Source organism: Exophiala viscosa (genome assembly GCF_022695815.1).
Source record: "Exophiala viscosa unplaced genomic scaffold EDD37scaffold_3, whole genome shotgun sequence".
Classification (NCBI taxonomy): Eukaryota; Fungi; Ascomycota; class Eurotiomycetes; order Chaetothyriales; family Herpotrichiellaceae; genus Exophiala; species Exophiala viscosa.
Genome location: NW_026944355.1, coordinates 1,302,812 through 1,319,984, shown reverse-complemented (window position 1 = coordinate 1,319,984; position 17,173 = coordinate 1,302,812). Strand labels below are relative to the sequence as shown.

Sequence of the window (17,173 nt, the reverse complement as noted above, 5' to 3'; positions counted from 1 at the left end):
CTTCGCTTCATGATCATTTTTACATATCGTTCATACGAGTTCGTTAGAGATGGCTACTTCTATGCCCCCTGTTGTCGTCTGTCCGAAAATGGCCGTTTATCCCAGTATTGTCAGTTCATGTCTCCTCAACGGCAATAACCACCCTTCTTCAATGTCAAGAATCTCCTGGTCAGCCTTGGTGTGATTGTCGCTGTGCCACTGCCTGTGATCCAGGTGCAACCAGGTAAAGAACATCTATTTTGGAATCCGGAAGCGATGTCCTTCAGCTTCGACAGTCGCATTTTCTGAGAACCAGCTGGAGACGTCCTCGATATAAGTCCAGTTCCTGCCTGTCGTTGCTGGTGTTAGTGAAGGATGGGATGAGAAACGGATGATGGAAAGAATGGAGACCTCCGGCATGAACGCCATAGAGCGCAATGGAAACGGAAAATAAAGGGATACCAAAGAAAGGGATATGAGGTTCTCATTGGAAGGGTGCTTAAACCCTAACCATACCCAAAGCGACGTGCCCGCCTAAGCCGAAGGCAGGTGTGCCAGCAGTAAATTGCATGCTACAGCACCAGAGATCTGACTGTCATGACACATATTCACCATACATGAACCCGTTATCGCCCAAGCCTTTTCATTGCAAAGCCTTGCGCATGCGCAGACGCCATTACCACGCGGTTCCCATATCGTAACACCTCATGACACCATTTCCACCATCGTGCATCCGAGTCTCACGTTTATTCGTCATCGCCAATCTAGACACGTATAGTCAGGGGATGTTCTTGGACAATCAATACACGACATACCTTGGGAGCTAGATAGAACCGTAGGTAACTGCTTCCGGACAGTCCGTATTCTACCAACAGGGGCACTTCCTGGGAGAGGCAGAGCTTGACGGTGGCGGAGAGACCGCTAGCTTTGCAGAAGTTGACCAAATATTTGAGGGAGAAAGTCAGAGAAACCGGCTCGGAAAGGTGGATGGAGACAGCCTGCTCAGGCTTGTCAACGTTGCTGTGTTGTCGGACCGTAACACTGCCATTTCCAATGTCGCCTTGACACGAGAATCGCACACCATCTTTGCTCGCCTCGATAGACACTGTCGATATGAGCCAATTTGTCGCCTCATCGTGTAGAGCCTAACATACCTGACTCCGACATGGCCAGCAAATCGCGGCAAATACGCGAGAACTCTGCAGCAGGCATCTCGATTGTAGCCGCGTATTCAGTGTCCGGAATTCCCAAGTGCTCTTGATCAATATCCATCAACTTGATGTCATACTCGCTCAATCGGTCCGTCTCGCTGCTTTCGAAGACCAGGTTGACCACATCCGGAGCATCTTCGGCCTTGAGGGTGAGGATGTCTTCATTCTGCGCGGCGCGGAGGACTTTCGTCAAGGAGTTGAGGTTGATACCAAGGGCAATGTTGCGGTCGCATCGGTAGGGGGAGAACATCTCGGCTTTGAGCATCATAGAGACGAGGGCGACGTGGGAGTTGTCCATGGCTTGGAGCGCCACACCCGAGTCATTGCAGTCGAAGTTACAATCTTGGACTAGATCTTTGATGGCATCGACGACCTTTCACAAACGTCAGAATTACTTTCGAATCACAAATGCAGTTTCGCACCTTCTTCAGGTTGGCCGCCTGTTCTAGACGTGCTTCCAGCACTGCGACGAAGGTCAGTATGTGGCAGATCGTGACAGAAGGTAGACTTACTCTTGGGAGTTGTGTGTGTGTGATGGGTGAGGATCGAGTGAGGTGTGAGTGCGTTAATGGAACAAGGGCAGGTTGAGGTTTGTTGATTCTGATGATGAGGATTTTGCTCCCACGGACAGAACACGATCTCGTGAGGGCGAGATCGCGTCGCGTTTAGACTAGACCATATCTGGATTAATTGACTTTGCTTGGCATGAGATGCCTCAGCATAGCACGTGACCTTCCACGTGCCTCGTGGTTGCTTACATATTACGTCACTATCCGATTCGCGTAATGCGGCTTTATCGGACGAGGTATTTTCAACGTCGCCGAAGCGCTTCAGACTTCCCGGACTATGAGGTATAGTCTTTCAACTTCTCGTATGCATGGAACATCTCAGTCCCCGAGATCAGCACTCACCCACGGTCTCTTGATGATGTGAACGCGAGATGATCGTATCTGCTACCTCACGTGCGTGATTTCCTGCGCCATGCTCCGAGCGCAGGGCCGCGCAAAGCCCCCTGGGGCACTGGACGACTCGTCCATAATCCCTGTTGTCCAGCTGGAAAGATCATGCAAAAGTCCCAAGTGTCGAGACACTCAGCTCCAGGCAGCAGCATCAACATGTCCCTGGAGGTTACCCCTGGCTATCTCTCAGCCTTGCGAGATCATGGACTCCAAACGGAAGCGACATTTCCGTTCCGTCACCTTTCGCCACTCAACCAGACTGTTGCTGGGCATCGTTCAGTAAATCAGTAAAGGGTCTCTTCTCATTCGGACGCTCCGAGTGGGGTATCATTCCAAGGACGCTCTTGGCCCAATTTGTCGGTAAGTGCAACTCTAGACGAAAGTGTTTCCAGCACATCCGACCCGTTTCCCGCATGCTTCTGCAGAGTCTATCACGAGGCTTGAGTCAGCCCGATCTTGACTACGGCTGCCTGCTCGACTCGCATGTTCTAGGTAGCATCGAGCCCTATGTGGTGCCGCTATTTGAGCTGGTGGCAAAGTGACAGGGCGATATGTGGGCACAACTTAAGAAACGTTACTGATTGCAGTATGCCGGCATGTCCTTTTGTTGGCATGCAGGGCTGGTCCACCACCATGAGAAAGGATCTGCGCTGGGCAGCACAACATGCTTGCCCAGTTCGACGCGTTGCAGGAAGGAGAGTTCACTGAAAGGGAGAAATGTGACGTCCTCTGCAAGGGCAGCAGCCCGGTTGCTAATCATGAAAAACATGCAAAAACACTCCGGAGCTTGTGGCGATATGGTACCATGAAAAAGGTTTGCTGCCCACCGCGCGCAAGACCAGGAAAGTTCAGCCAACGATTGGGATGGTAGTATTGGCAAGAACGTATCTTCTCTATCAGGTATGAGCCAGGCCAGGCACAAGTGATTGCTTTTGACGATTCCGACGCATACTCTCAGCTCTTTCTAATGAAGAGAAGTATGCTATACATGAAACCCAGACCTTAAGCGCCAGCGCTGTTTTTCTAAAGTTGAGCGAACCTCCATCTCTCGGTCCACCTCAATCTATCAAGCGCCCATAGTCATCGAGATAGCTGTGCGAAAGTTAGCCAACCTTATCGGCCACCGTAAATGAATCGCCCGTACCTCTGCAAATAGGGAGATAGTCGGAATTCTTGTATCTGGGACGCTCTTCGTAGGTATCGAATCGCTCTCGTGAAGTATTGTTCTTGGTTTTGGGAGTATTCCACATTGCCGAGACTCATGTTGATCTCTGCAGCCTGTGCAGACATTGAAATTAGCATCGGCGGCGCGGTGTAATGGTCAGGTGCGCATTACCTCAGACAAAAGCTCGCCAGTTGTTCCGCCATCCCTGTCGGCCAGCTCAACAGCCCTGACGAAGTAGTCAACCGCTGGGATGAGCATGCCACGTGCTTCAACGTAGTCCGCCGTGTGTGCTCTGGCATCCGCTTCCATGATCGCTCGCTCTGCATCTCTAGCTTCCTCTGCCGATGAGTAGGACATTCTCTCGCTCATGCTGTGTGGTCGACCACTGCTTCCACTCGACGAGCTTCCTTCCACACGATGTATTCGTGCAAGCGCGATTTGGGAACGGGCTAGCCATGCTTGTCCGACACCTGAATGCTACATGTCAGTCCGAGTCTTGAGATACGTAGCGCATGCGCACCTCTGAGGGCGTCCAAGTCCTCCGAGCTCCTCTGCAATAGTGACAGCCATTGCTCCATGCACCATTGGGCGATATCAGCGACACTGTTTCCATCGGCTTCGTGATACGCAAGTCTCTGCAACGAATTGACAACGAATATGCGATCGTCCCTATGGTTAGGCAGTCGCATGAAGCCCGTCGCTTCGAACGTCCCTATGGCTGCTCTCCCGATGAGTATTCGCTGCTCCCAAGAGAGGTCGGTCGATGTGCTGTCTGAGATGCGCCGAACGTCACGTATCGCGCCATCAATTTGTGATTCTGCTAAGAGATTCAGTCCGTCTTGGAGCTGTGGACTGCTGGTATGGCTGGACATTGTCTTCCAGTGCAACTAATACCAGTCGCTGTCCTCAATCCCGGTGGTGCAGATCTGGCTTGATTGTCGGTAAAAGACTTCGGTCAGAAAATAGAGACACAAAATAAATGTACCGACCTTGACCATCCAAACGGCAAAATGGGTCTGCAGAAATGAATGCGCGTTCCTTACAACGTGGATGGTCCTTGCCAGGACAATGTTGCATACTATATACTGCCTTGATCGCGTGATGTGTGCTGCGGCTGCGCTTCCTTCAGGCAAATTGCTTTGATATTGACCCAAAGCCTGTGAGTATGCTAACGAATCATGAAACTCTGAAGACAATAAGGGAGCCTTGCGAACGAATGTAAATGTATACTCAATGGGCATCAAAAAGTCTGAAAGGCCCCCACCCGCCACCAGGTCATCACCTTCTGTAGGCCCTAGCTCATAACACTCCTCTGCTTGCAGCTTAGTCGTGGCAAATGCGGTGTTTTGAATCCAGCATCTAGGGGTTCACAAAAGCAAGTATAGCCCCAATGGTCTTGCATGACTGGCTGACGGGTCGGTATGGTCTTATGCAAGAGATCATCGTGAAGGACCATAACAGGACAAGTGCCTCTCCGCTAAGATGAGGCTCGGACTTACTTGCTGCAACGATGCTACCTGCACGATGGCTATGAGCGGTGTGGCGAAGAGCATATCGCGTGGTATTGGGGCTAAGAGCACCCAAAGTGGCGGATTACAACATCACATCTGGACAGATATTGGAGTGTCCGGATATCCAGCCGCAGACTAGGCAACACGGTCGAATGTGGCCGGTGAATCGGGTCGACTGTTCGACGATCTTTTCGGAGTATGGATGAACTTCAGTGCGAGGCTAGAAAGACAGGAGCTTCTAGAGGAAGCAACTGCACACGATAGGACCTCCATCGAGAAAATGAGCGAAAACGAAGCGGCCCCCTTGATACGCCGACTTGGGATAATGGAAGGCCTTCCGCGCTTGCCGGCAATGGTGATTATCCGCTCCGCAGGAGGAAGACACTCCTTAAACAAAGTTGTGTGACGCAAAGCCCAGTGACCTGCTCATGGGAGAATATGAGGTCTTTTTTAGGACCCAGGAGAGTTGCGAGATTTAGAGATTGTGGATGTTCACAGGTTGATAGTGAAAGCATTAGTCGGCAAAGGACGACCAGAATGACTAAGTCGGAAAGAGTGGGAATCTGGAAGATGGCAGAGCAGTATTTCAGTAATCCGCAAAGGACATCCCGCAATGATTGATAATGGATGACGGCTCGGCCAACGGTGTCAATTGTCAGCGATATGCGCCCCGTACGTACAGCGAGAGTACCCAGGAAACAAGAAGATCGGTGCCGGAACCGGAGCCCTGACCTTCCGCAAATCCGATACCGAGTACGACCTTTGACGACTATTCTCGTCGTAAGCCTCGACCCCGTTGAACTATAAGCCAACCTGGCGCACCACTTGCCTTCATCGTCTTCTTCTCCATTTTAGGGCCTTCGAATGAGATATGCTTTTCGAATTCATCATTATCAATTAATAATGTACACAAGGTAGTCTAGAAGACCTGTCCATTCGGGCTGTCTAGACCCGGCCGGAGACCCAATGGCTTGACCTTTTCCAAAGCTTCTTGACTGGCGGTATGCTCCGACCTCCTTTGCATGAGTACCCAGGCTCTTTGGGATGCCGCCTCGTTCCCATCAGAAAACCGTGTGGGATATGTTCACCGACCCGAAAAGTTCCTTGTGTGGAAGGTGCCAGACGGTCGACCTGGGAGTGACGCATCCCTTTGTGAGATTCGACTAACAAGGCTTCATCAGACCTGCCCCGATATGGCTTTTGCACGAAATATCAGTCATTCAGTCTGGACCATGATGGACTGTATTGCTAATTAGTTGGTCGAGGTAAGACTATATCGACGTGACCCGTGCCTCTGATCGGGCCTGATTGGGTCTGTGCTTGATGACCATCTGCAGTTCTCGCAACATGCTGGTCGTATTCTCTGCATGCTCGTGCAGCGTGGCGCGCTTCTTGCGCTCCTCATGCAGCCTGTTGAGCTTTTCCTCGCGGCTCATTGGTGTCCATGACATTCTCTTACGCGGAAGGGCCACAGCCTCAAACACTTCCTCGTCTAAGGGGCCTCCGTCAGAGCAACCTCGCCCCTCGCCAATTAGCAGTCTTAGCGCTTCTGCAGGACCTTCATCCACGACAGTCATACCACCCAGACTGCTCGGTGAGGGCGATGCAGGGGAGCGGATCTCGGTGGACGCTGCAGAGAAACGACGTTCAGGATCTGAACTCATACTAAGGAACATGGTATTTCGCCCCTTCTCCCACTCGCCCAGAGTATTGCGTATCTCAGGGCCTAGGCCCTCATATTTTCGAGCAATCGCCATGCTCAAACCCGGGTCATCCTCGTCTGAGGTTAAGGCATTCATCTCTTCCCTCAGGAGGTGTACCTTGGCATGCAAGGACCGGATGGCATTGGCGACAGCGTCAAACCTGCGTAGCTGTGCTCTGGTATGTCGCTTCTGGGGTGTGCTCGTTTCTGCATGGTTGGTCGCCAACGGGGCAATGTCTTCTGGTCCTTTCAGACGCGAATTGTTCCCAAACTCTTCTTGTACAACAGTTGCGCGGACGTCTCGAGCGGCCTGAGACGAAGCAGTCTCAAAGTCCTGCAAGATTCGCAACGTTTTGCGCCACTGACGAATATTTTGCCAGGTGGAACTGGAATGAAGCGCTAATAAATCGCAAAGAAAAACTCTTCTCGCCATGAAATGTAATCGAAATAGGAAGCGGAGTTCCTTGAGCGTGTCCTTGGTGTCGGACGGTATGCTGTTTGCAAATGTGACAGCATCAGTATAATCCTGCATCGAAACATCGTAAATATCATGATAACTTTTTAGGTCCTGTTCCCTCAGAAATGGTTGCATAGCATTATGAGCTTCGACGGATTGACCGATGCTGTATCTTAAAGTCGATCCTAGACAGGCCCGTAACTCGCGACACTGTACATTCGCATTTTGGTCTTCCAACCGACTAATCGGCGGCATAGGGTGGCTGATTTCATACCCTCGGGAGACAACCTCAACTTCCTGAACGAACCGGAGTCCTTCACCCACAACAGTGTCAATATTGTGTGATTCTGTCAGAATTTTGTCCAGTGTTGACCCAGTCGACCTCCGAGTGAGGTCCAGGTACTGGCGACGCAGGAAGTAGATTGCAAGTATGCAACCTACTATCAACAATGAAATGTAGATCGATATCTCGGCAAGGCCTGGCGGTCTGGAGCTCTGGTAGCGCCATCTTAGAAGATGCAGCAAGCACGGTGTTGAGAATGAGATGACCGCTGTCATAAGGGCCCCCCTGACCGAAAAGGTGTTTTCGTCAAATGTATGCTCATCTTGAATCTGGATTCTCGGCTTGGGATCGTCGTAGAGGAGTTGTGACGCGACGATGGCGTAACGAAAACGTTCGAGAAATTCCTCGTTGGCAGCATCGGTGACGGACGCAGCCGTTTGACGCAGCGTTCGCAGTCGTTCTCGAATTCTTGGTAGACCTCGTGGGGCAAAAGTTTGGGCGCAATTCGGGGAGGAAGGCTGTTCAGCGGGTTCGAATGGTATGGCGTCTGCTTCTAGATATTCGGCTATAGGTGATTCATCGTAGATTAGAGCTTCCATGACATTGTTGGTGAGGTTTTGTGAGTGAAACAGAGGATGAGATCCAAAGATGCGTGCAGTCGTTCGAGGGAGGTGAAATGGGAGGCAGGAAAGTCGCGTTCGCTTATGACAGAATGTGTGCAGGAACCTGGAAAATGTCAGAAGCACAAGCCACGAGTTGGATAAGCACGGTGTTGACAACGAACCGAGTCGGGCGCCAAATGACGCGCCGCAGCAGATGACAGCCAATTTTAATTCGGCCAGATTGTTCCTTTTCCTGGGGCCTTTTCTTGCCTGGCGAATAACAAAGACCACCTAAAAGGGGGCTAATCAAACATAGGTCCATGTTTTTCCGGGGTGCAGAAAGTGAAATCTGGGCACGAGGCAGATGTGGCTTGAATCTGGTGTGAGCGGTCGGTCTGTGCCGCCCCGGGCCCGGAATAACGGAGTGCCCGACTGTTGACTGCATGTAACCCGCAAGGCTCGCTCATCAACTCAACGACCCGACACTTCAGCCTCGTCCCGCTAGATGCCTTCCTTCTCTATCTGCCAGGTGCTCATCTGATGGCTGAATACCTCGTAAAGACCACAGAGGCTGCCTAGTTGATGAGACACTGTTCTTGTCAGCCTTGCCATAGCCATCGAACCACAGAAATGTGGACTTCATTTGCAGGTGCAGGCCGTGGTGCACCTTGCAACGAAAATTCAATGCAAATCAGACAGTGCAGTGATGTGGTGAGTATGATTGCCTCAGTATCAGAGAGGCAGATGACCATGCACTACTTGCAAAGCTGAAGACTGCCTCAGCTGCACTGCGAAGTGCGTCGTGACATCTGCTTCTCGCCGCACCCAACACTTGCGCGCTTGCACAGCACAAACATGCTGTTCAATCTCCCAGCCCATCTTTGCCTGCCCTCACTCTCCATCAGCAATTTGTCACGATCGAAAAATCATGGAGTCAGAAAGTACCTCGTTGCCACTGCTCGCTCGTGAGGCCAACACTACACCTCCGCCATCGCCAATGCCATCCATACCTGACCTAAGGACTCTCGATGCTAATCAACTGAGCAAAGTCCCTGAAGCTGAGGTCAGAGCCATAGAAGGCTCCGGACAGACCTACAGCGACATTTTTCGTCGTCTTCAGATCCGCCCAGACAAATACCAAGAGTTCTACAACGGCGTCGTCCGATTCGAGCGTAACAAGCATGTCGCCGAACTCAAACGAGGCTCCGATGCGAGCTTGACGTCCACCAGTCGCATTCTGCTGCGAGCATTTGGCTACATCATCTGGGCGCCGGACTCACAATGGCTGATCGACGACTCCATCCTCAGTGAGGGAGAAGTCAGACTGACGTATTCACGAAAATTAGGACCAGATCATCCAGACAACGCCAGGTATGTATTAGGCTCGCATCTGTCTAAGATCAAAGCAAGTCGCTGATTGTCCAAAAAGATTCTATCCAATCCTCCATACTCTGTGGGTACGAATGCGCAACGTCCTATTTGCTCAGAAGCCAGCACCTCAACCTGGTCGTCGTCGGGGACGACCAGCCCTGGGGCGACCATCTGCACCACCACCACCAGTTACAGACATTGAAGAAGAAATCTATCATACCGCATCGACTTCACATGCTGCCTTCGAACGCGCACGTGCAGAGGCATCACGTAAATTGACCGCGCTGTGGGATAAATTGCCAGAGACAGACACCAGCAACCGTCAATACACCTACGATGAGACTGACAAAGCAATCCTCGAACTGATACTCCGTCTACATGAAGTCCGCGGCCACAGTGACCCACGCATTTTCACTAGTCTATGGGAAGAACGCATTATGCGCATCAACGAACTCGAAGACATCACACCAACCGACGACAACAACGCACAAGCACAATCAGCCAGTCCAGCGACCTCCGCCTGGAATCCAATGTACCTTTCCAACGAACCATTCAATACCCGTGGCGCGCCAATCCGCTCCGCAGCCTCGACCATCCCTCCAACCCTGCCCAGCGTCATGTCAATCTGGATCAGCACATCTCGCCTCCCCTCCATATCCCTATCAGCCTCAGGACTTCCTAACGTGACCCATACCACCGCCCCACCGCAGCTAGCACACCACTGGTTCGATGCGCCTGTCGAGAACGCCGATATGACCCGTTTCATCCAGGGTGTCAACTGGCGCATCGAGCCCAACGCTTCCGACATTGTTGGCTTCGTCTTCAGTTACGGATGGAATGACGTTGTCTGCTTCATTTCGACAGGTCGCTTCGAGACCCATGAGCAGACGAAATACAATGGGAATGGTTACACTGAGGGTGTTACCCAGCAAGAAGACAATGACGTGGATATGGAGGGTGTGGTAATGCAGAAGACAGTGAAGAGCAAGGGTCCCGACGTCGATTTTCCGACTCATCAATGGCAGGTCATTGGTGCTGGTTGGCGTGATTTCCAGAATGACCTGCGGGATGCGGCACGCAAGGGCGTGAAGGTCTGGAGGATGAAGGTATGTGTTGTTGAGATGCCTACTACAAGATGAGGCAGGTGGAAATCATGTATTAGACTATCAATCGCACGGGAGCTCGAAGTCGATCGACTCTTCATGCCCCCAGCGGTAAATCAGCCGAGTTGAGCAAATGGCGCTGAACTAGGTAGATACGAGAGCAGGTTTCATATAGAGAGAAACACACCAGGACGGCAATGCTAAAGACAGAGAATGAGTATTGAAGTCGTGCTTTTCCTTCATGATAATCTCATTCCATTACACAAAAAGGCCGTTACATCAAGATAGTAAGCGGACTGATCACCGTACGCTAAAGACACGATTGGCATGTCTAATTCAACATGAAGGCCACCATCCCATCCTCTCATAGCTCGCCACCATCTGCTTGATGCCTTCAACAGTTAGTCCCTTGTCGTGTTGGTACTGGAATCCCACAACCTTTTCGAACAGACTGCCATCAAGACTGAGGTCTGCGTCCTTGAGTAGCTCTTTTTCTAGAAATGGACTGAGAGGGCCGGGCTTAGTGATGCCCTTTTGTTCCAGCATATCGGCCCAAGGCTGAAGGATGTCCTCGTTCAAGTCGTCCACTACGTGTTCGAGGTTCATCTTTGCAAACTGGGAGATCAACGATCCCTGGAACCCGGTCTTGATATTGAACACCTTTGAGATGACGTCAGCGAGATCGCCTTGACTCGTCTGTCCGTGGTCGACGATGTTGAAGACAGGGACGCCCGTCGGCGCTTCTTCTCCTTTCGAGCCCAGTGTCGGTCTTCTGCTAGTCGTAGGCGACCCGGAAGGAAGGGTCGAGTTGGTGGATCTCCATTGTGCAGCAGCCCACAACGCTCGGGCCATGTCCTCCACATGGACGGTATTGATCTTCAGATCCTCCGTCCACAACCATTTCATTTCCTTCTGCTGTTCTTGGTAGACTCGCGCTAAACAAAGTGCTTTCGCTACGAATTTGGAATCGTACTCTCCGTATGCATGCGCCGGACGGAGAATGACTAGGTTCAGGCCTGGTATGCGCGCCAGCTCTTGCTCAGCTTCCAGCTTGACCCGGGCAAGCTTCAGCCAAGGTTTTAGCTTATCTTGCTCCGTTCGAGGTGTGCGGTTAGGAGCATAAACCATCCCAGTGCTGACTTCGACGAATGCCTTGACCTTGCGCTTTGCCGCCTCTTTCGCTAACGTGACGCTGACTTGCCATGATCGCAATTTGTATATTTCCGGAGTTTGTGACCAGGCGGTTTCGCCAGCAAGATTGAAGACGTAGTCCCAAGTGGCGTCAGGTCCGTCAGGGTGGTCAAAGATGCGGTCCATGGACGTATCGCGTGAGGCGTCGGCTTGTATGAAAATCTTGGGCGAACATGCCTCCTGGAACTCTGGAGCAAGATGCGCTAGTTGGGGCAGGATCTTGTCGACAATGCGGACAGAAGACGCTAGGTTATGCGAATGTATGTACTTTGCGAGGAAGCGACCGATGTATCCTTCGATCTGTCAGTACCTCTCGAGGTGTGGGTGTAGAGCACATACCAAGACCCCCAACTATCAGCACTGACGGCTTGGGAGCGCCCGTGTCGTTGGGCGTAGAGCTGTCATCCAAGGTGGCCATGATTTGATGTGACAGACAGATGCTGCAGAAGGAGAGAAGGGCAAGGGCACCGACCAGTAGAGGTCGTTATCCCTGGCACCTGCGCACTCGGGCGCAGGAAGGTGAGGTGGGCAAGAAAGGATTCGAAATGGGAAGAGGAGGGGAAAGTCAAGACGAGTCTCCGCTTCCAAGTTCGACAATCACAGATCTTGGGGCTGGCACGGCCCGAAGTGGCAGATGCCACCAGCCTGATGACGGAAGTGCCCGTACGCCAAAAGGGTCAATTTATTGCGCAATTGGGGGCCGTGATAGTACTCGTAACGGTCTGCGTATGGGAGAGGAAATGCGCCCACCAAGCTTCAGGATACTAGTGCTTGAGAGAGGAAGAAGTGAGGTTGATCATCTTCTTGATTCTGCACTTGTAGTAGACCTGGGTTGGTATCTAATGTCAGGGGTTTGCCACGAACCGACGTTCCGTATTGAGATGCACAGCAGGCGCGCCCCAAAGTCAGGAGTGCATGAGTGTAACATAGTAGCTGCATATTGCAGACGCAGGTTCATACAGGATAGCTGCATCATGGATGAGAATGATGAACTCGCAGATTGGAGAACCATGCAGGATAAAGCGGAGCCATCCATAGTACCACACACATTTCGCGGATCGCGGCGAGGGCGACTTTCTGCGTGGACCACAAGACAGTGTAGTTGATTCCACCGCACCTGCTGCAAGAGCTACCAACCTACATCACTCAACGCTGGAGGTTGCCTTCCGTCTCTTTGGGGAGAGAGGGTTCCATGGTTTCATCGACGCGCTCGTGTTCGAAAACACTCCAGCCGGCAATGAGGCCGCAGAAGAGCCTTTGTAAAGCGCGACGAATCCTCGAGGGAAGTTTCATCGTGTCCCACTTTCTAGCCGCTCGGAGAAGGCCTATCGCCTACCATAGTACTTCGTGCGCTAGCAGGAAGTGAGTTAATGCATTCCTAGGTATGTATATTGGTACAGAAGTTAAGCTTGTAGTATAAGATACATAACAGAACATAATGGTGGGGTCTTCCTGACATCAAAGTGATACTCAGCCTGTGCTGAAATGGTGTGGGCCAGCTTCATGCATGCACTTTGCCCCGAATCCTTCTGGACAGATCAATCAGGCCTCCCTTCTCGCTTTAGAATGAGGAGGGTAGCCGGCATCCCTGTTGCGATGAGATGCATATTCTGTACCCAGCATTCACGTGCGTGACCATAGCATTCTTCTCGGTGTGCAGAGCTCTCTGTAGACGCTGGGTCCGTATCCGAATGATCACCACGCACCAGCCCACGCAGTGGTAGCTCTCCGTGAACCATGAAATACACAGCGCAGGGCAGAGCGAAAATGGCTGCACAGCGCCGGATGCCACTTTGACACGCATGACTGCGTTCGTATGAAATACTTCATAACTGTCAAGACATTCTCACATCCTTATGGCACTGGAAAAACTGCAATGTGCTGAAATCCACTCATAAACCCCTATCAAAACGCTTGCAAATTGGTATCGTAGTCAACGAGGTGCTTTCCTTCGCGAACCATCAAGAGACTTGATCAAGGAAGCCTACAAGCTTTCTCGTGGTCAAGCAGGGGGTAACAGTACAGATGCCCTTCATTTGGCTGCTGCCGTCCGTGGTTGTTGTTTCACATTGGTCGAGAGCCAACTCTGCGAATGAAAATCAGTCATTGATAAAGTGTTGCGAAATTTGATAGACTTACCAGTCCTTCAAGCAGACCTTCTCCAGTAGTGGCACAGCTGGGCACCACATACCATATTCGGTCCTTCAATTGCGCCAGCCTCAGCTTCTCCGTAACCTCGGTCGGAGTCATAGAGCCGGGAATATCTTGTTTGTTGGCGAATACGAGCAAGAGTGCCTCTTTCATTTCTCGGTCAAGGATGATCCTGTGCAGCTCTTGCCGGGCCTCGTCTATCCGGGCGCGATCGTTCGAGTCAACCACGAAGATCAGACCTTGTGTTCCCGAGAAATAATGTCGCCAAAGCGGTCTGATCTTGTCCTGTCCACCCACATCCCACACATTGAACTTGACATTCTTATACGTCACAGTTTCCACGTTGAAGCCGACCGTAGGAATCGTGGTGACATCCTGATTGAGCTTGAGTTTGTATAGAATGGCTGGTCACTTGTCAGCTTCTTGTTCATGACATGCGGTTGATGCCTCGGTAATTTACTTGTCTTGCCTGCAGCATCAAGGCCCAGCATGAGCAGTCGCATCTCCCTCGATCCGAAGATCTTGCCCATCATTTTGGATATTTGGTTTCCCATGTTTGTGACCGCACGTGTATCAGCTATCGGATTTGTAACGTACTAGACGCCTTGGTCGAAACAATGTGTGTCTCAGGTGTGTGCGGTCGTATGCTCAATTCAGATATGAAAGTGACTCGAAGGATACACGGTTCTGGCTAAGGGCAGAGATGTTGACTGCGCAGGTACATATGCAACAGTTTCTGCCAGAAAACGCGGTGTGATATCTTCTTCTGATTCTCAAAAACCTCTTACGCGGCGAGGAAAATGCTGTGTCGGGTCGGTTGGAGCAATCACTCTGTTGTTTGGCGCGCGTTCTGCGCTGGCGCAGTCAACAGGCTGGTAAAATATTGCTGAACAGACGCGGCGCCGGAAAAGAGCACTAACACATCAAAAGGGGCTTGCGCAGAAGCACTCACGGGGCATTGAACAGAAAACGGACTAGCTTCGCAGGCGGTCGTTCACGCGCGCAGCCGCCACAGTGGCCGCCTCTAACATGAAACTCATACTTATATCTTGAAACATGCTGCATCATCATTTAGGTATTGTGTGCTCCACTACTCCGTTCCTCGACGTCTTTGCTCCTAGCACAAATGCTGTATCAGCAGGTGTAAGTCACAACATAGGCACAAGCTGCCCCGGAGCATCTGTCGGCTTCACCTCATGAGGTGCTGTCAACATGCCTTCAACGAAAGTCCACCCTTCCCTTCGCATAGCGTTCCACTTCTCCGCTACCTTTTTGCTGACCAAGTCTCCAGTCGCGACAGCGTCTTCTTTGGAGTCATGGCCCTCTTCACCTGCTGACTGAATCGTTCTAAGCAGGTACTTCTGACTGAGCATTTTCAAGCCGTATCTGATCGGTAAGCCTCGAGGGTGAGGGTACAAAAGTACCGTGTCGACAACAAATGGGTGAATGATACGGCAGACGTTCAAGTCATTCTCGATGGCGTGGCCAATCAGCGGTGTATCGGGGCTCAAATGCTGGAATAGTAATTCTCTTGCTGCCGCTGGTGATTCCACTTTGTGCAGGTGAAGTGTCTCCAGGGCGGCGTCCGGGCCCGACCCTAGCTGATAGAATGGAGCATTTGCAAACGCTTCCTGGGTCACACCGGAGAATCTGGTATTGAGATCCAGAATTTCTCCGTATGGCCGGACCAGGTAGTCGAGCAAAAGCTTGTCATCAGGCCATGATACGGCAGTGAGTCGAATGACTTCCATACCAAAGGTGGTATATCCCATTTCGCAATCAAACGAGACTGGTTGTCTTCTCCTAATATCATTCTTTGCTGGAGTGTGGTCCCACTGCAAAATGCTCGCAAGTCGCTTTGGGTCTTTCACATAGAAGACGTGAGTGGGTGCTTCAGAGCAGCCTTCGCTACCGGCAGATTTGTTGCAGCAACGGTAGGTAGCCTCAGATTGACCAAGAATTCTGTCGGTCTTTGCTCCAATGGCGCGATAGGGCTTTGCCCAATGATATCGACACTTTCCGTGGCTAGTCAGCTTCCCATGCTCGTCTCTGCCTGGAAAGACCTGAAATCTCGTGCCACATCTGTCACAAGTCTCCCATCCGCTAGCAGCGGCTAGTCCTGCCTTTGCAGATGCGATTTCCTTGTCGCTTGGCTTGCTTGTCACATAGTTGAACTGCTCAAGACCCTCCAGAGGCGTGCGTAGATGCTTCAAAACTGCGATCTGTTCATCTAGAGTACCAAGCCCTGTTGAGACCAATTCGGCTGCGGCGTTGGTGCCAATTTGCTCAGCAACGATCTGGCGTGCGGTGCCGGTCCATATGCTCACAGTTGCAACCCATTCTTCTGTGGTCATCTTTTTGATGCGCAAAACCTTTTGGGCCATTGCATTCTTGTAGATGTTCTCCCCCAGCTTGGTGGCGGCCTCTTCTTCGTCCAAGGCGTATTTGATCAGCTCTTGATTGTCAAGCATGAGAGCCTTCCGCTGATCATCGACAGAAGCGAGCTTCAAATTCTGAACCTGCATTTGCTCATGCAACTTCTGCAGCACAGCCAGCCTCGTCTTCAACATGGCTGGTGCCTTGCTCACATTACGCGGTGTCAGTGTTTCGGTCTTTGTAGGCTTCGTGGCGTTCCGAGCACCTAGTTGTATGCTGTCCCTCGACCTGGGCGGTGATACTGTTCTTGCTATCGAAGCAGGTGCAGTCCTGGAGGTAGACCGCACCGTTGGTAAAGTGACCGCCGTGGAGGCGTGGCCGCTTTTGACCACGGGAATGGTGGGTGCAGGTTTGGGTGGATGTGGTTGATCTGGAAGCTGGCTGTCATGCGCAGCGGACTTGACTGCATTTTCAACACCTTTTGGTCGTGCAGGAGATGCTAGTCGCCGTCTCTTCGGTGGCGGAGAATGAACTTCACCCGCGCTGAAGGGATCATATTCTTTAGCCGGAACAGCAGCATCCTGTACGTCCACCGAAGTTATTGGCGAATCATGTAAGAAGATGCAGCTGGGAAGGCTGCACTCGTACTGTTTAGGACATGGAATCCCTTTGAAAAGACCTAGGGCAGAGAACATGTTGCGCGGATAACCCACAGATCCACGAACTTCTCGACGAAGTGATCGTTCAGGTATTTGCCCTGCTCTCAAGGCCACCTACAAGACTCACTCTGATTGGATCTTCAATTCACCCTCAGACAGCCCACAAGTGAGATGCTTCGTCCATCAAGCACATCAAGTAATGCAAAGCCTTGCGGCGTCGAATCCACCCGCTTTGAGCACACTGAGACGAACCACCCACACTTTAGGTGTAAGGCCAAGCTGTCAATCCCGCCTTATCGCAGAAATACGAATGGCCAGAACGGGAATCTGAAATGGAAGCTAAAACCAGGCAAAGATAAGTGGTTGGAGCCAAGGGAAGTAGTAATCCCGGCTGGCACGCGAGACCGCAAAATATATGAACGTTGTGGTGCCCCGATCGCGTTACACAAAGAT

At 51.5% G+C, this 17,173-nt stretch overlaps 7 protein-coding genes across 7 annotated transcripts; 1 reads left to right on the top strand and 6 right to left on the bottom strand.

Moving 5' to 3' along the window:
• Positions 1 to 445: 445 nt before the first annotated feature.
• Positions 446 to 1,833, bottom strand: EDD37DRAFT_626261 (proliferating cell nuclear antigen, N-terminal domain-containing protein). The gene is made up of 5 exons (XM_062816293.1): positions 1,703 to 1,833; positions 1,613 to 1,653; positions 1,134 to 1,563; positions 795 to 1,084; positions 446 to 743 (listed from the first exon to the last, which is right to left on the bottom strand). Coding segments are annotated over exons 1-5 (780 nt in total). The 5' UTR covers positions 1,704 to 1,833; the 3' UTR covers positions 446 to 725.
• Positions 1,834 to 3,062: 1,229 nt separating this feature from the next.
• EDD37DRAFT_329510 (uncharacterized protein) lies at positions 3,063 to 4,428 on the bottom strand. Its single transcript, XM_062811543.1, has 5 exons — positions 4,304 to 4,428; positions 3,835 to 4,240; positions 3,486 to 3,784; positions 3,294 to 3,427; positions 3,063 to 3,241 (listed from the first exon to the last, which is right to left on the bottom strand). The coding sequence occupies exons 2-5, from the start codon at positions 4,184 to 4,186 to the stop codon at positions 3,208 to 3,210; spliced, it is 819 nt and encodes a 272-aa protein (XP_062671945.1). The 5' UTR covers positions 4,187 to 4,240; positions 4,304 to 4,428; the 3' UTR covers positions 3,063 to 3,207.
• A 1,436-nt stretch (positions 4,429 to 5,864) lies between these two features.
• EDD37DRAFT_329489 (proliferating cell nuclear antigen) lies at positions 5,865 to 8,069 on the bottom strand. The gene is made up of 2 exons (XM_062811542.1): positions 8,052 to 8,069; positions 5,865 to 7,993 (listed from the first exon to the last, which is right to left on the bottom strand). Exon 2 carries the CDS (start codon positions 7,864 to 7,866, stop codon positions 6,097 to 6,099), a length of 1,770 nt encoding a protein of 589 aa, XP_062671944.1. The 5' UTR covers positions 7,867 to 7,993; positions 8,052 to 8,069; the 3' UTR covers positions 5,865 to 6,096.
• A 498-nt stretch (positions 8,070 to 8,567) lies between these two features.
• EDD37DRAFT_329476 (uncharacterized protein) lies at positions 8,568 to 10,529 on the top strand. Its single transcript, XM_062811541.1, has 2 exons — positions 8,568 to 9,240; positions 9,299 to 10,529. Exons 1-2 carry the CDS (start codon positions 8,798 to 8,800, stop codon positions 10,377 to 10,379), a joined length of 1,524 nt encoding a protein of 507 aa, XP_062671943.1. The 5' UTR covers positions 8,568 to 8,797; the 3' UTR covers positions 10,380 to 10,529.
• On the bottom strand, positions 10,530 to 12,121 carry EDD37DRAFT_329472 (uncharacterized protein). Its single transcript, XM_062811540.1, has 2 exons — positions 11,874 to 12,121; positions 10,530 to 11,827 (listed from the first exon to the last, which is right to left on the bottom strand). Exons 1-2 carry the CDS (start codon positions 11,950 to 11,952, stop codon positions 10,680 to 10,682), a joined length of 1,227 nt encoding a protein of 408 aa, XP_062671942.1. The 5' UTR covers positions 11,953 to 12,121; the 3' UTR covers positions 10,530 to 10,679.
• A 1,331-nt stretch (positions 12,122 to 13,452) lies between these two features.
• On the bottom strand, positions 13,453 to 14,536 carry EDD37DRAFT_329186 (ADP-ribosylation factor 6). The gene is made up of 3 exons (XM_062811537.1): positions 14,146 to 14,536; positions 13,674 to 14,089; positions 13,453 to 13,620 (listed from the first exon to the last, which is right to left on the bottom strand). Exons 1-3 carry the CDS (start codon positions 14,237 to 14,239, stop codon positions 13,567 to 13,569), a joined length of 564 nt encoding a protein of 187 aa, XP_062671941.1. The 5' UTR covers positions 14,240 to 14,536; the 3' UTR covers positions 13,453 to 13,566.
• Positions 14,537 to 14,802: 266 nt separating this feature from the next.
• On the bottom strand, positions 14,803 to 16,756 carry EDD37DRAFT_648497 (RNA exonuclease Rex3; the record flags this gene model as incomplete). Its single annotated transcript, XM_062818018.1, has 2 exons — positions 14,803 to 14,814; positions 14,879 to 16,756. The coding sequence occupies 2 exons, from the start codon at positions 16,754 to 16,756 to the stop codon at positions 14,803 to 14,805; spliced, it is 1,890 nt and encodes a 629-aa protein (XP_062671940.1).
• Positions 16,757 to 17,173: the final 417 nt, after the last annotated feature.

Coding starts and splice junctions, on each gene's coding strand:
- EDD37DRAFT_329476 (XM_062811541.1), top strand. CDS start 8,798: ATGGAGTCAGAAAGTACCTCGTTGCCACTGCTCGCTCGTGAGGCCAAC. Junction 9,241..9,298: donor GATCATCCAGACAACGCCAG/GTATGTATTAGG, acceptor TTGTCCAAAAAG/ATTCTATCCAATCCTCCATA.
- EDD37DRAFT_329489 (XM_062811542.1), bottom strand. CDS start 7,866: ATGGAAGCTCTAATCTACGATGAATCACCTATAGCCGAATATCTAGAA.
- EDD37DRAFT_329510 (XM_062811543.1), bottom strand. CDS start 4,186: ATGTCCAGCCATACCAGCAGTCCACAGCTCCAAGACGGACTGAATCTC. Junction 3,428..3,485: donor CTGGCGAGCTTTTGTCTGAG/GTAATGCGCACC, acceptor ATGTCTGCACAG/GCTGCAGAGATCAACATGAG. Junction 3,242..3,293: donor CTATCTCCCTATTTGCAGAG/GTACGGGCGATT, acceptor ACTTTCGCACAG/CTATCTCGATGACTATGGGC.
- EDD37DRAFT_626261 (XM_062816293.1), bottom strand. Junction 1,564..1,612: donor AGGCGGCCAACCTGAAGAAG/GTGCGAAACTGC, acceptor CGTTTGTGAAAG/GTCGTCGATGCCATCAAAGA. Junction 1,085..1,133: donor GCTGGCCATGTCGGAGTCAG/GTATGTTAGGCT, acceptor TCATATCGACAG/TGTCTATCGAGGCGAGCAAA.
- EDD37DRAFT_329186 (XM_062811537.1), bottom strand. CDS start 14,239: ATGGGAAACCAAATATCCAAAATGATGGGCAAGATCTTCGGATCGAGG. Junction 14,090..14,145: donor TGATGCTGCAGGCAAGACAA/GTAAATTACCGA, acceptor ACAAGTGACCAG/CCATTCTATACAAACTCAAG. Junction 13,621..13,673: donor AAGGTCTGCTTGAAGGACTG/GTAAGTCTATCA, acceptor TTTCATTCGCAG/AGTTGGCTCTCGACCAATGT.
- EDD37DRAFT_329472 (XM_062811540.1), bottom strand. CDS start 11,952: ATGGCCACCTTGGATGACAGCTCTACGCCCAACGACACGGGCGCTCCC. Junction 11,828..11,873: donor GCTGATAGTTGGGGGTCTTG/GTATGTGCTCTA, acceptor GACAGATCGAAG/GATACATCGGTCGCTTCCTC.